This window comes from Macrosteles quadrilineatus, unplaced genomic scaffold (genome assembly GCF_028750875.1).
Source record: "Macrosteles quadrilineatus isolate MER2022 unplaced genomic scaffold, UCM_ALF_1.0 Scaffold_1__1_contigs__length_201487025, whole genome shotgun sequence".
Taxonomy (NCBI): domain Eukaryota; kingdom Metazoa; phylum Arthropoda; class Insecta; order Hemiptera; family Cicadellidae; genus Macrosteles; species Macrosteles quadrilineatus.
This window is the reverse complement of record NW_026542594.1, coordinates 131,670,071-131,687,548: the sequence shown is the minus strand read 5'-3', so window position 1 is coordinate 131,687,548 and position 17,478 is coordinate 131,670,071. Positions and strand designations below refer to the sequence as shown.

Genomic DNA, 17,478 nt, shown 5'->3' with positions numbered 1-17,478 from the left:
GGGGAGAAAGTAAAAAGGTTTTAGGAAATCAGCTATCACCACAGGCTAATGACAAGACATGGACCCGGGAACAATTCACTTTTTTGTTTTGATGTCTCCAGCAGCTAAAAACACCATCCGTTCAAATTCATATTGGATAATGTACACATTTAGGATTAATGTACTGTAATTAATATTCATAAAAAAGCTATAGTAACCTTTTTTTTATTATAATAATAATAAAAATTCCTCACCGCAGCGAACCTGCTGATTAAGTGAATTTCCACTTACATGAATTGATTTTCAATTAAATATATTTAAATAACATTAGGTTTAACGAATACCTAGGTTTGCTGCTATAAGGGCACAAATAAAGTGTGTTTTTTTCTTTCTAAAATATTAATAGTTTAGTATAAACAAATAAATTTGCCAAGTTTGATCGAAATATCCATAAACAAGCAAACTTCAACATTTTACAGTATTCTCTATAAGAATAAGATAGGGACTTAAAATTAACAATTTTTGAATTTTCTCCGTTACCAATAATCGTACAAAAACACTTTGATATATTAAATCATCTTTTTAAGCTTTTTAAAAAGGTTTAGAAAGAAATTGGAAACTATTATGTTTTGAAATCAAAAATAATAAAAGCCAATTTTTAACACATAAAACCTCCTGTAAAACTTCTTTCCCATGGTCCGATCATGCTGGTTCGTGAACTCATTCAAGTTTATCCCATCTTACACCTTTAAACCAAATATCATCAAAATCGGACAAAAAAATACTCAAGTTATCGCGTTCACGGACAAATATACAATATACTATAAATATGTACAGATATACAATTCTATACATATATGCAAATCTGAACGAATGGTATTTTTGGCCTCTGGGGACATCAAAATGAAAAATTAAATCGGCCCCGAGTCTAGGTCTTTGTCTTACCGTGCCACCTATCCACCTACGGTAATAGCTACTTCCCTACAGGGAAATTCACTAAAATGGGTACTATGGTATATTTTTTATATAAATACATACATGCCATGTACATCTATTCGAAAGAGTTTGCAAACCGGTACAATCAGACCATGGGAAAAGGGATTTTACAGGTTTTATGTGGTAAAAATTGATCTTTCCTATTTTTGCCCCTCAAAACATAAAATTTTCCAATTTCTCTCTAAACCTTTTAAAAGAGATTAAAAAATAATAATTTTGTATATCAAAGTGTTTTTGTATGATAATTGGTAACGGAGAAAATTAAAAAAAAACTTTCATTTTAACATTTTTATGGAGATTAAGTAAACTTGTTATAATTTGGTTGTTTGTGGATATATTTTTGATCAACTTGACAAATTTATTGATTTATACTAAGGTAATAATATTTTAATAAAAAAATACTTTATAGCCCTCCCTGTAGAAGCAAACCTAAGTACTTAAACATATTGTTATTGAAATAGATTTAATCAGAAATCAAAGCAGGTAAATAGAAATTTGCTTGGTCTGCGGGTTTGCTGCGGCGGGGGTATTTTATTAATAACAAGGTAAAATGTGATACTGAAAAGATAACAAACTGTTTTGTAAACCGAGAAGATTGGGTTGGCTTACTGTCAAGGACATGTTATTGTACAATTCAACAGCACAATTTGATACATTATAGACCACCCGTAGTTACTTATGGTTACAGAAAAAATTGAGAGGTCAAGTAAAAACATCCACCCCTGCAGCACACCTATCAACTGAGTGACTTTTCATTTAATTGCCCGACTTAAAAAAAAATATATATATATATTAGCAAGCATGTTGGATTTATTTGCAATTTAAATAGTATTATTTTCAATGAATAGATCGTACTTAGATTCACTGCAACAAAAGGTGAAAAAATGTTATTTACTTGAATTTTCAATAGCTTACAATGACATGAAAAGATTTGTCAAGTTTTATCAAAAATATATATACATATACAAGTAAATCACGATAATTAATTTATTCTCCTTAAGAATAACAAGGAGTGTAATGTTCTGTATAATAAAAGCTGTAATCATTTAATTGTAATTTAATTGAGATTCTTATCTTGTTCGCACCGTTTATGTAAAGGTGCTAGTATGTATATTGTTTGGTGTATAAATTGTTATTTACGTTGTTTATTAAGATATTGTACCTGCACGATTGTATTATTTCTTGATAATTAGGAATTTTGATTGAAATGATAATTTGGTACCGGTACTTGAATATCTTTAGTAACGAATTGTTGTAGAAAATAGTGTAGTATACATTGTATTTAATTATTTTTTATATCTACAATATGATTATATTTAAATAAGATATAAAATTGATTTTCTTTTATCGTATAAACCGCATCATTTCCAGTTCTTATAATCTGCTCTTGCTGGTTCGAGAACTCATGAAGGATTATCCAAAATAGGGGGTTAAATGTTAATCTTACAGGAAAATAAGTAAAATTTTAAATCCTGCTCTTTAGTTGACATTTTGACAGCACATATTATATCTTCAAACTTTTAGAATCTATAAATATGTTTAAAAACCACATAGCGGCAAACCTTCTCAATCAGGGGACCACGGTTTCATTCTTAATAATAGTCTTCTCAAATAACACAAATACATATCTTACTTGTTTACTAGATACGATTTTATGTACACTAAAGGTCGTCCATTGGCCGAAAACTCGGCCAAAAATATGTAATGTATAGACTTTTCACCCCACCCTGAGAATAAAACATTTGATTGGAATTTCTTCCATTTTTGGATTTTCTGTTTATATTTCATTGTTATTTTGTCCCTAGCATGGCAACCCATAAGGTCCATGTTAATTTTTCTTAAATTTTCAATTCATTTTTCTGTTTTTTTTTTGCCCATTTCAATGTATAAAAGGATTCTGCACATCTACCGGATAGTATCTTTCTAACAGTATGCGACAATTTTCCCTGCGATTCACACGAGCAGAGAAAAAGTTTAAATGAAAAATGCTTGCCTATTAAAATTAGTCGTATTGCAAGTCTTAAAATTAATTCGTTTGCTACATTCGAAGGCTTAGAAACAGATAACAATGTGTGTTTATATGACTGTTTAACTATTCAGTTAGTTAAAATAAAACAGCTCTCATATGGTGAAAGCAACATGAAAAAGCGTGTTTAAAAATATTAGTAAATAATATATATTTAAATTTACAAAACATATTTAGAATGGACTGCTCCTTTATGAAAGTAGAAATATAAAATATTATACCGTATAATAAATCGTATGACTTCATGGATTTGTTTTATATACAAAATAAATATTGTTTATATCTCTTAATGATTGAGTGTATAGTTTCAAAAAATGTCTCTATTATAAAACCTACCTTCTTGAAATAATCTTTAAACGGTTGTACTAACCATTTATGAATGTTTAAGACTGATCCACATACGTAAGAGGGTATTTAGGGACTAGGAGGTTGGTTCGAATGTATGCCAATAGGTGATGAATTAGATTATTATTTGCACGTTTGGTTTTCTAAACAATGTTTCAGCTATTTTTCAGCTAACCCTTTTAACCGGACAAATTCTAGACACTGTCACCGAATTTCCATTAAGGGTGCGCTCTACCCCTGACGCGCAACCGAATGCAAGGGTTTGCAAGATTATTGTTTTCACTTGCTACATTGGAGGTAGAATCAAAGTTAAGGTCTCATACTAAAGAGGATGAAATTTTCTATAGTTCTGCGTTTCATTATTTTATTTATTTTTAATACACACCTTATAAACTTAATTTGTAGGACAAGAAAAAAGATCTTTTCAACAAGCCATAACTTATTGAATCAACTTTATTTGTAAATTTGAAAAACGCAGAACTATAGAATGGTATTTGAACAAATGTAAGCCGTATAGAGTGCGTAGCTATCATTATTGGTTAATTTGAAAACAGTAATCATGAAAACCTCTGCAAGCGCTTCTCGCGGCACTGTCCAATGGTTCAACATAGCAACTGAAGCCGAGGCTGAGATTTCCGAGCTGAGGTAGAACGCACCCTTAATATTTACTTTTTAAGTAATAGGTGAATGGCCACACGGTCCCAGCTCTAGACACGGTTATTACTCGTACGGGAGTAGGATACCAACCGTGGTCACCTACGGTTGCTACGCGGGTGAAAATCGTACACGATTGGTAATCGTATTAATGTGAATGGAGTCAAAAGCTCCAATGGTTGACTACAAATACGATTAATAACCGAACGAGCAAAATCGTAGAGTGTCAAAGGAGCTTAGTTGAAATTGTAACCAAGCATCGACTAATTTGACACCAACAACAAATACCTTCGTATCAAACTATTATATCAGTGCAGATTTTTATCAGTGGTAACAAAAAGTAATAGGAAGAAAAAATTAAAACTTGTTGCTATAAGTTATTTTTTTATATTCCGACATATAATTTACATAGGGTGAGTACCTCCATGATTTGGAAACAATAGACCGGATCTCAGAAGTCAAAGGGGAGGGAACATAACCTACATAGTAACATCTTTTATTCATTGTTGATCTGTAAAAACTATTAAAAAAACAACAACTATATCCTTAAATTTATACAGTAAAAATAGATAGAAACTTAAAGCTGGAATAAACATTTTTTATCTCTCCTTCCTTGTTGATTTTTATATGTTCAATGAAATCGGTATGTCCCTTTATTTAGGTGTTACTAAAAATTTTATTTAAAAACTTTTGAAATAAATATATACTTCATGTATTCTTTGGCGAGAAAAAAATATTGGAAATTTGCTTGTTAAGGGTGTATGTTTTTATTTATATCTTTACCAATCAAGCTGAGTTAATGATTATAAATAAAGTATATACTTATTAATAATATACCTTAATGCTCTTTTGTATTACAATACTTATATTTTAAAAAGGATACAAATAGATTTAAAATTCCTTCTTTTGACCCATTTAAACCTCTAACTATTTCGTGTTTTAGTCATTTTGGTCAAACTCAAATAAGCTTATGTGATCTCATGTTCATCCCTGAATTATGTCTATATAAAATCCTTCTTCATATCGTTGTCTACATATATATTATCAAATTCACATCTAACTTCATCTCTTCATATCACATGGTTCAATCAAGACGGTTTAACGCAAATAAGATTATATTTTATATGTTCATGCCAAACTCCCCCCTTGTTATGGTTTAATCAAGTTTGTTCACGAACGTGAATACGTTTATGTGATATTACTGATATTATATGTTTATATTAGGCAAAATTTACCAAAATTGGTTTCAAAAGGTTTTAAAAATGATTTTAAAAATCAATTTTTTAATTGTGTCAAATGGTATATTTTAATGACGCAATATTGATATGAAATATTAATAATACTTAAAAAATATTTATTCGAGTTATTAAATCACGTTAATTGGTCAGGAGGAAAACTAAAAGCTTTCTTGGAATAGCCTTCATTATCAATGATAATCTATAAAATAACATATCTTATTACGGAAAGTAAATAAAAGTTGTCTTATATCACTTAAAAGATATATTTACGCTTATACTGTTACTCACAAGAGAGTAAAAATACAAAAAAAGATGGTAAGTGGTGATCGATTTTGATTGGACACTCCAATCATCATCAGACCCAATACATATACTTATACTTTTCGATGAAATGGCGACCATACAATGTAGGTATTTTAAGCCAAGTATAAATGGAGATGTAGTGTAGGATGAGTGGTACGATCTTGTAGTCTTGTTAGTGACTAAGGCCGACATATTCCTTCGACACAGCTGTTAATTAATAGCCCATACAGCTAATGGTAATTAAGGGACCTACAGTTTATAGTGGAATCCGAACCACAATTTTTACCTTGGTAAATAGGAATTGGTCTAATTATCAGGATAGTACTGCGGATAGTCGTAGTACTTAATCGTGCGGACGTTAATCCACACCAGAGAGTATCGCATCCACAGAGCATGCCTATAAATATCCATAATTCGTAACCTCCTAGTAGCTAGATTATAGGACGACGCCACCCGTCCCAGTCTATAGGATATAGGCGAATATATAAATATATACTAGGCGAATGACACGTAAATTCAATAACATGTACAATGCTGTTCAAGAAGTTATATCTCACTTCTTTATAAATATATTTTAACAAACCTGTAATGTGTCGTTATATATCTATAACTGACCGATAGTTACACTAAAAAACACTACAGTAGCAGAACCCTCGTACTTAAGTTTATAAATCTTACAAATCAATGTCTAGCCCATTTAAATACCCTTAAATCCCTCATCTTATAGTTACATTATCCTAAATCATGAAATTAATTAAATTTATGTGGTATTATACTAAGTTTGATAAAACTGAACAAAAGGAGGTATTTAACTACTTCATGCCAAATACTACTAAAATCAGGCGATTAGGGACTTAAAAGAGTTGCAGGTCGAGTCTCACAGTCATTCATTCTCTTGGCTGTTGTTTGACTGTTGAGGAGTGAATATTATTTACCGATCAATAATTGGCTTTTCAAGCCAAAACTATACCAATTATTCATGATTTGTGAATTTGTCTCCTTAATATAAAATCCTATCGAAATCTGAATAACCGAGGGTATAAATAGAACCGCAGGAGCCTCTCAGTCATTGAGTCTTTGACTGTTGAGGAGTAAAGATCATTATACTACCTTTTCAAACCAAACCAAAACTCTACCAATTATTCATAATTTGTGAATTCGTCTCTTTAATACCACATTTTATCGGAATCTGAATATCCGAGGGTATAAATAGAGCCGCAGGAGTCTCTCAGTCACTAAGTCTTCGACTGCCAAGGAGTTAAGATCATTTGCACTACAGTTTCTGTACTCCAAATATATAATCGTTTGAGGATTTGTCTCTTTAATATTTTTTTAATAGTTTTTTGTATTTACATTACTTTTGTCTGGTTTATGAAATTTTGTTAGAAAATTGTTTTTACTTGCAGGAAAACAGAATTATTGAAAAAAACATGAAGAGAAAAACTTGTGACAAGTGTAAAAAGACTATTTCATCAAAAAACTTTTCGCGTCACTTGAAAAAATGTTCCGGGGAACAAGTAAACACCATCGAACCCCAGAGGCCATGTGATTTTTGTGGAACATTGATTACACTGTCAAATAGGACACGTCATCTTAAGCGTTGCACAGTGAAAAGTGAAAGTGAATATGCACCAGCTCCAAAGAAACTACGTCCATCGGATATACAACCTTCGACCAGCATCAACCAACCTACTGCCAGCTCCAATATTGACAACATCAGATCATCATTACTCATCGAGGACCATATCAACGCAAAACCGAAAATCCTAAACAAAGTTTGAAAATAATTGAGGTGGAAACAGCGTTCAAGAACAGGATGAAAACATATTTAATTGAAAATAAATCACCCATTAAAGATACAAAGCAGTTTTTTCAACTTTCAAGAAACTTACTAAGTGATAAGGTGCGTGAAAACTTGCAAAAGCACAACATTAAAATAAACTTTGTACTCTTGACTGAATACAAAAAAATAAGTAACGATGAAGAAATTATGCAAGAAATGAACTTCAAAACAAAAAACGTAACGTTATATCCTACTGATGACATCGAAGAACAGCTGCGAAGAAAGGAAGAAAAGGTTTTGAAAGAGATGGAGGAATTTCAATCGAAAGGCTCGGGCTGGACTCTAAGTAAAATTATTAACATTGAACTACGAATCAACCGCTATGTTCCTCTGAGAGGATCGTCCTACATCGATTTACCGACACCATTAAAACTAAAGAAAGCTATCATCAATATTCAAAACAACGACTATAAATGTTTCCTGTGGTCAGTGCTCGCAGCCATTCATCCAGTAGGGTTTAACGAGAACCCACATAGAGTACATAACTACAGACAATATGAACACGAGTTTGATAGTGTTCTACAAGGGATTGAATTTCCGATGGATTTAAACAATGTGAAGTTGTTTGAAAAGCGATCTGGGATATCTATCAATGTATACAGCTATGATGAAAAATTTACAGTGTACCCCCTACTTACAACCAACGAAGAAAAGGAGCTACATGTAGACTTGCTTTACTTAAAAGACGGAAGCAATTCACATTACTGTCTAATTAATGACCTTTGTAGACTCGTGCGCTCACAAAAAACAAAACACAAGAATAGTATTTGGCTATGTAGGAGATGTTTATTACACTTTGGAACAGAAGATTTGTTGGAGATGCACAAGGAATATTGCAAAAAGCATGAACCAGTAAAAATTATAATGCCAAATGAAGGAGAAGTATTAAAGTTTAAGGATTACAACAGAAGTATGAGAGTGCCATTCACAATTTATGCTGACTTCGAGTGTATGCTCAGCCCAATACAGTCTACCAGCAAAGAAGAAGAAGACATGGCAGGATCGTACACGAAGAAATACCAGAAACATGATGCAATTAGTTTTTCTTATTATATAGTAAATGAAGAACACAATTATGGAACGCCAGTAACATACTTTGGTGAGGATGCACCCCGCATGTTTGTAGATAGGATGCTCGAAGAGACGAAGAAAATACGACATCTATATTCTAAAGAAGCTGTCAAACCCATTATACTTTCAGAGGAGAATCTTAATACTATTTCAATGGCTACTCAATGTCACATTTGTGGAGGAGAGTTTACAACACAAGATCCATTAGTTAGGGATCATGATCATCTGTCAGGAAAATTCAGAGGTCCTGCACACAATAGCTGTAACTTAAACTTTAAAAAACCATCATTTATCCCAATATTTATCCATAACCTTTCTGGTTACGATACTCACATATTTATTAAAATGTTTGGATTAAACAATGAGACCATCGATGTTATCCCTAACAACGAAGAACGATATATTTCATATACTATTCATGTGAAAGGAGGTATTGATCTGAGATTCGTAGATTCATTGAAATTCATGTCGAGTAGCTTGGGGGAACTAGTCAAAAACTTGACACCCTCTCAGTTCAAACATACATCAAAATACTACTCAGGTAAACAGCTACAACTCCTGCTTCAAAAGGGTGTGTATCCGTATGATGCAATGGACTCATTAGATAAATATGAGCGTACATCATTACTACCAAAAACGGACTTTTACAACAAGTTGACCATGTCTGAAATTAAAGAAGAAGATTACCAGCATGCAAGTGAGATATGGAGGACTTTTGATATAAAGAATATGAAGGAATATACTCTCTTGTACAACAAGTCAGATGTACTGCAGTTAGCCGACGTCATGGAAAATTTTAGGAACGTGTGTATGCAGACCTACAAACTCGACCCTGCATGGTATTATACAGCTCCCGGTCTAGCGTGGAGTGCCATGTTCAAGACTACCAGGATAGAACTAGAACTTTTGACTGATTACAACATGATTTTGATGATTGGCAACGGAATTCGGGGAGGTCTATCACAAGTTTCAAACCGCTACGCAGCCGCCAACAATAAATATATGGATGAGAATAATTATGATAAAGATACTCCTTCATCATACCTAACATATCTTGATGCCAACAACTTATATGGATGGGCAATGTGTCAACACATGCCATATGCAGAATTCAAATGGGTTGAAGATGCCCACCTTATTGACGTAACAAAGGTTCCCGATGATAGTGACATTGGATATATCTTAGAAGTGGACTTGGAGTATCCAAAAGAATTGCACGATCTACACTCTGATTTCCCCCTAGCACCTGAACGCCAAGTTCCTCCAGGATCCAGACAAGAGAAATTGCTAGCAACATTATACGATAAAGAAAAATACGTCACACACTACAGAAACCTTAAACAATATGTGTCTCTCGGTTTGAAAGTAAAGAAAATCCATAGAGCAATCAGCTTTAAACAAAAGAACTGGCTCAAACCCTACATAGATTTAAATACCAACAAGAGAACAAGTGCTACAAACCAATTTGACAAGGACTTTTACAAACTAATGAATAATAGTGTTTTTGGAAAGACGATGGAAAATGTTAGAAATCGAGTAGACGTCCGGTTGGCAACGAAAGAAAAACAAGTGGACAAGTGGTTGGCACAACCCAACTTCAAGAGGAGGACGATTTTTACAAATCAACTGGCAGCTCTTCATATGAGCAAAACAAAACTATTATTTAACAAACCTATTTATTTGGGTATGAGTATCTTAGATATATCAAAGACGCTAATGTACGATTTCCACTACAATGTAATAAAAGCTCGATACAAGGACAAAGCTCAATTACAATATACTGATACAGACAGTCTGACCTATCACATACAAACCGAGGATTTCTATGATGACATGAAGAAGATGATAGATTACTTTGACACTAGCGATTATCCACCGAATCACCCCTGCTTCAGCACCGCAAACAAGAAGGTTATTGGAAAATTCAAAGATGAACTCAAAGGAAAAATCATGTATGAACACGCAGGGTTAAGATCAAAGATGTATGCAAGCAGATCTGAAGATGAACATCTCGTAAAAAAATTTAAAGGTATAACCAAATCAGTAGTGGAAAATACCATATCTTTTCAAGACTACAAGGACTGTTTAAAAACACGTGTTGACCGGTATTGCAAGATGAATATGATAAGAAGCTACAAGCATGATTTATACAGTGTTGAGCTAAACAAGATTGCATTATCAGCTAATGATAATAAAAGATACATCTTATCCAATGGGATAAGCTCTTTACCGTGGGGACACTCAAAAATCCCACAAGAAGAGTTCGTAGAGATAGAAGAAGAAGAATCACTTTCGACAGACTAAGCTTGAAGTAATTTTGCATAAGGGGGGTCTCCATAGCACAGGGTTATTTGGTCTAGACCTGTGTGAACCTCTTCCCCCCAATAAATAACTGGAATTATTAATAAAAAGAAGAAAATGTATATGAGAAAAATGTAAAAAAGAAGAAAAACAAGAAAGAAAAAGGGGAAAAAAATAATAAAAGAAGAAAAAGAGGGACCTCTAGCATGGATGTGAGGTTGACGTTTCTCTAGAGGCTTTTTAACTAACGAACCACCGACCAATAAACACAACAGGAAGAGTGTTTTTTTTTCTGAATTATTAAAACTTACAGTTTGAGATTTAAGATCTTAATTCTAAGTTTTTTGGGTTAAGTTTACTATAAAAAAAATGGGTGTGAAGAATGTAGGTTGTATTACTAAACCCTGCCATAGACACGATACTTCTAGCAATACCCCCACCGCAGCAAACCTGCATACTTAGCGAATTTCCATTTGCCTGATTGGATTTACACTAAAATGCCTCCTTCAAATTATCACATTTATTACCTACTTATTTAAATTGGATGATTTAAACGAGTTCTTAGGTTTACTGCAACAGGGAAGGTGAAAGAGTGTTATAATTTTATTTTTTATTAATAGTTTAGTACTAAATGAATGCATTTTCCAAATTTGATCAAAATATGTTCATAAACATGCAAACTATATCAGTTGGCTTTTTCTCCCTATAAATAACATAAGAATTATAAATTTAAACATTTTTGGACTTTTCTCCGTAACCAATAGGTGCATAATAATGCTTCAATATACTAAATTATTAGTTTTTAAGCTCAACAAAATGGTTTGGAAAGATATTTTGAAATTTTGGGTTTTTAGGGTCAAAAATAGGAAAACCTATTTTTACAACTTATCTGCTATATTGCCAGAAGAAAAACATTTTGGTGATTGGTAAGGATCAAACCCGTGAACCTCTGGCTCATACACAGCCAACTGTTAGGAAAAAACATTATTCAGATTATCCATCATCCCACGAAAACATAACATCTATGAAATGTCCATTTAACATTCAACAATTGGTGGCCTTTAGAAAGGCCGTTTTTAAGCTCCGTTTAAGTTTAAGTTCCGTTTAAACCTTCTTTCAGCCGTTTTTAACAGCGGATACCATAATTATCATTTGTTTGGCATTTGTAATGGACTACAGCATATAGATATATTAAATAGAATAAAAGTATAATGTTTTTAAGTATATTATACACTCGGTATCTATGTACATTAGGAAATTGAGGTTGTCATTTACCACTATAAACACAGGACCTGTAACTGGCATCGTGGCCCAATGGATATGACTTCAAACCCTCATCTAGGAGACCGGGGTTCGATACCTAGTCGAGGCACACTTTTTACCCATAATTTAACAAATAAACAAATATAGTTTAATAATTGATTTAATTTACAAAGGTACCTACGTATAAGTACGTAAAGTGAGGTTATGGCGTGAAAGCAAACAACCTACGTATGCAGTACATTAAGTAAGGTTAGTACTACACAGTACATACTAAACCGCACCCGCATACCACCTGCCCCCACCTCTCCACCAATCCCTCACCTCGTCCAAAGAGGGTCCTCTTCGGACGATGTAGAATCCCCGTATTCCATCTACTTATAACAATCAAAGTAAGGTGTACCTTTTGACACGCACCTGTACTAAAACATATAATGAACACATTTTGCATACAAAAGTTGAGTTATTATTAATTAAGTAATAGAATACTTTTTAATGAATAATTATTTAACACTAAGAAACAAGTTTTATGTTCATTCACTACTTATATAACACTGTATTTTATATGATCTGTTCGACGCTTTTAATTACTCTAGCGGTGATCAAATACTAATATAATACCTACGAGGTGTTAGCCCGTCCTACGTACGGGAATTTAGTAGTCAGTTAAAACCGTGTACAATTCAGATCAGCTAGTTTACACATATAAAGACAAAGTTTCTTGCAGTTTTAATGTGAAAAATCATCTTGTAGGCTAAACAAATGTTGTGTGACCAAATATGTTTTTATTCCATCATAGGCCTATACGATAGGGCCTATGCATTTTAAATCCGATAATTCTACAATAAAACAGCAATTCTGCAATGTTTACGATGTGAAAAGCGTTTAAGTGAGATTTGCAGCCGATTCGCACAGACGCACACTGATTATAAGTAGCCTACAGAAGAGAGAGTAATAGTCAATTGAGAAGTGTATAGACCTAGTCAACGATACCACCTTCCATATCATACCTGCCTCTTCCATAATTATTATCACTACAATACAACTACTATACACAATTTCCAGTAGATCTGAATAGAAACGGCCAAAAATAAAACGATAATATCCATTAAAATTCACAGTACACATAAATCGTCACACCTATCCTTTTATATCAATTTCACTGCATTAATTGCTAAATAAATAAGTGTAAACAAAGAAAAGTAAAAACAATAACAGTTTGTTTTGACTCAGCTGTTTGGTTCAAATAACATTCATTTGAAAAAAAAATAGGGGCCCATTTCATAATAAACTACAAGTTACAAGTTACAACTTGTAACTTGTAATTTCCATTAGATTTGCATTGGGCGATCAGCTGATTTACTAATAATATTAGTTTGTACTTTATTATGAAATGGCCCCAGGTCACATGTAACAGGAATATAAAAAGTAAACACTCTAATAAAGCTACTGACTTAATTGTCAATGTTTATTATCATACCGTTATCAGTTATATCCTTCATAATTACCCACCCTCATTGAATAAATGTACATAGTAATTTCCCATATTAGTTAATTTAAACTAATTGCAGTATCCTAGCTCAATGTTGACGTTGTGTTAATCTATGTCAACCATCTGTTTATCTTTGTATAAAACCCGGCTGAGGTTGTGGTGGTATTTTAAAATCGTGATTCCTGATTATTCTTGATCTTATTTTTATGACATCAATATTTCCGGGCCTAATCCAAACAAAGTTAAAACAGACAAACATTAATTGTAAACAAAAAGCTACCATGTAAACATTTTTATTTTTCTATTCTTTCCTTGAAAAGTGGAGCAGTAAAATAATTTGCATTCATCCTTTTTTATTAAGACTCGTGTACAGAGCCTCGATTTGTACTGTGGTTTAATTAATTTTGGTCTAAATTATTTTAAACTGTGGTCTAGTTATCTCTACTAATCGTACTTATTTCCTATAATCAATGACAAAATAAGAGTAAATAAAATAACCTCATAGTTCCATAGTTTATATTTAACCAGCTGTTGGTTAAAACAAATTATATTGCTCTAAAACAAATCGAAGATTACAAAGATTGCTTTAGAAAATAATTTGAACATCCTAGTATTTTACTAGGTATAATTTAATTAATCTGTCATCCTCTTACAGAAGAATTGAGCGTATCAATGATTAGCATTACACATAGTATAAATAAGTCAACCCTAAGTATGTCTTTACATTTTTATCCAAATGCTGAATTTGTGACACAAAAGCCGAATGTTTACAGCTGTTATGTTAAGCAAATTATTTTATGCCAAAAGCTAGTTTAGAATCTTAGCGTCGGCTGCTAGACTTTTTAAAAATTAAAACTTAATTTCTAAAAAACTGGGACTCTAAACTAAAATTATGGCTTCGACATTCCCTAGTTCTCAAAATTATCTTTCTTGCAACACAAAAATCATGAAAATCCGTCGAGTGGTTGATTCAGAATCGTGAAATAAAAAAACACTGTTTCGTTTTAATATTATATAGAAGATAATACTGTAAAACTGTAATATTCAAAAATATTTTTATCCATCCAAGACGCTCTCAACAGTTTTGTGCTATACTTCAGAGAGTTATGTAGTAAGCGTGTTGGTGTGTTAGTTATACTTAGTTGATGGTCTTCCAATGGAGGATAAGATATTTGAACCGAATAGAGATTGTGCGGCGTTGTTAGTAGACGTAATAATAAGTGGTTTTGCAAGAGACGGGGAGGATGTCGAGCAAAATGCTTGACAGATTATATATAACAACGAGTAACAGTAACTGAAACGATTAGGCCGGGCGTATGCTGAGACGCACGCGGCGCAACGCACGCAACGCAGCACAAGGCAGAAAACTGTGCCGTCATGTTATCTTACGGCGCCGCGTAGGCCTGTTTCACATCTACCCGGCTGCCGGGTGCCGGGTGTCGTTTAACCGGCAATGGGGTGGAGAAGTATATGGCACCGTTCACACATGCACGGCATGTGTCGTGACCGGTTAATCACTTGCCCGGCTGCCGGGTACTAGTCGAGGGATGCCGGGTGCCCCCTCGGCGAAGGCCGGCTGCCGGTGCCAGGTAAACAAGCCGGCTGGAGTAGTGGGTATAGCGGCCCAATGTGACTGTTCACATACAACCGGCACTGCCGTCTGTCGGATGCACCAAGAGTACTTTTAGTTCAGTTCTTTGTAGTTAATGTGTATTAATTTTGGGTATTTGTTCGCAAAGTTTTGGTCATGTCCATGAATAGACCATGAACTACTCACTAATTTAGTTCAAGAGCAGAATTATTTGAATTAAATATAATTTTTGCTAAATTTATTTTTTTATTTTATTTTATTACATAACATTGAATTAAATTTTACTCAAATTCAAACTGAATCAAATAAAAAAAATCAAATATAAATACAATTGCAATAAAGTTATTTCAAAGTACCTAACATTACAATTGCTCTATTACGTTCTATTTCCATCCCTACGACACACAAGTTTCACAAGCTGGAGTACAACTGCCGGAGTGCCGGTGTCGGCGTAATGTGAAAGGTGCACCCGTGCCGGTGCCGGCTAGAAGTCGGGTTAACGGCATGCCGGGGTAGAAGCCGGGTAGATGTGAAACGAGCCTAAGCTAAGACGCACGCGTGTATGTATCCGACACACGCGTGGGTCGGCATGTCAGTTGACGACGCATGTGACACAACTTGGTGCAGGCACGAATTTTAGAGTAAACAAATGTAAGGATCATAGACGACAACTAGCAAATAACGTCATTGGATCGATTGTAAACATATAATCGTAACATATGGTATTATTTATATTTTAGCTGTGAAATATATTGTTTAATAACAAACTTTGTTTATGTTTATTCTTTTGTTTTTTGTTTTCATTCAACATCAAAATGGCAACAAACGAGCGTCTTATCGGTGGGGCACACGGAAGATTTCTCAGGTGCCGTTTGACGTCACTAACTGCTGCGTCTGAAGAAACAGACAATTTTATAATTTTTCTATTATTAAATAAAACTGTCATAACCTAACCAAACTAACCAAACGTGCTGATAATGGAAAAATCCAATAAAGGTTTACTAATCTAAAAAATAGTTTTGTTCATAAAATAAAATTATAAATGCCTAAAATTCAATTTTAAATTTTTTTAATTATAAAATTAAACTGTCATAACCTAACCAAACCAACCAAACTTGTTGATATGAAACAAATTTTTGATAAAACGTAAGTGCTGTCGGTGGGATTCGAACCTGGTACATTCGGATTATCAGCCCACCACGCTATCCACTGCACCACCGAAGCCGATGGCTCAAAACCGTATCGTTGCGGTATTGGTGTTCCCTCAAAGTGACGTCAGCAGTTAGTGACGTCAAACGGCACCTGAGAAATCTTCCGTGTGCCGTTTCGGCGTCCTATTGAGTTGGTGCGCATTTTACCCGTGCTTATGATGTTAATCATACAGATTATAGCAAAAAAACGTACAAAGATGCTCTATGGACTAACATAGCCCAGGACATCATACGATAGGCTAAGGAAGCAAGATTCGAGTTTGGTTTATAAAATGCAGTAGACAAAATACTGTGAATGTTTTCTAATAAATCAGACAATTACATAATACTGTAACGGTTATAATATTACGAGATCAGAAAGAGAGCGTTCAGACGATTTCAAATGTCCCGCGCAAGGTCATTAGTTCTCCGAGCGGCCACGTACTGCGCTAGCGTCGCGACCCCTATAAAAGCGGCGCAGGACAAGGCTCAGGCGGACTTGAGTGCTGGGCGAATAGCTAGCAACATCTCCCTGGTAGGGCGAGGGCGGAATAGCCCGGTAATAACCAGTGGTGGAATAACCCTGAAAGCGTCGAATACTAGGATTAGGCTGTTGGCGGAATAGCTCTCGGACTCGGACCGCGTATATTGTGAGACGATAGGTCGAGGGCGGAATAGCCCGGTAAATAAACCAGTGGTGAAATAACCCTGGTAGCGTCGAATACGGGTCGCCGGAATAGTCGCCCCCGGAAACATCACCCCCCAGGCTAAACGTGACGTCACGAAACCAGACAACCAGCTGGTATAAAATCTATGTCCGCGACCGGAATCGTTCCCCCCCAAGGGCTTGACAAGTAATTTATCAAAATCTAGTTGATATGAACTAATTATGTTATTAATTTTAATTCAAACAAGTAGAAACGGAAAGGTCTTCCCCGGCAAGGCATCCCCTATGTACACCCCGGAATCGTCCCCCCCTGAAACGCTACCCCTAGTAGGGCTGGGCTGCTCGGCAGCCTACCTGCTGCCCGTCCTCCTCAGTCCATTGTTCTGAGGGTCGGCCGCTCGTTCATTATTATTGTCGCTTGGACAACAGCTTTTCCACAGAAGAAAATTGCAGACGCTGTGGTGGAATATCAATCAGTAGATTTAGATGTGTATGAACTTCTAAGACAACTAAATAATGCGG

The 17,478-nt window shown here is 34.4% G+C and overlaps 1 protein-coding gene across 1 annotated transcript; it reads left to right on the top strand.

Moving 5' to 3' along the window:
- Positions 1-7,531: 7,531 nt before the first annotated feature.
- LOC129000686 (uncharacterized) lies at positions 7,532-10,759 on the top strand. Its single transcript, XM_054427650.1, has one exon. The coding sequence runs from the start codon at positions 7,532-7,534 to the stop codon at positions 10,757-10,759; it is 3,228 nt and encodes a 1,075-aa protein (XP_054283625.1).
- Positions 10,760-17,478: the final 6,719 nt, after the last annotated feature.

What these genes read in the sequence shown, in the direction of transcription:
- LOC129000686 (XM_054427650.1), top strand. Translation starts at nt 7,532, where the DNA reads ATGCAAGAAATGAACTTCAAAACAAAAAACGTAACGTTATATCCTACT.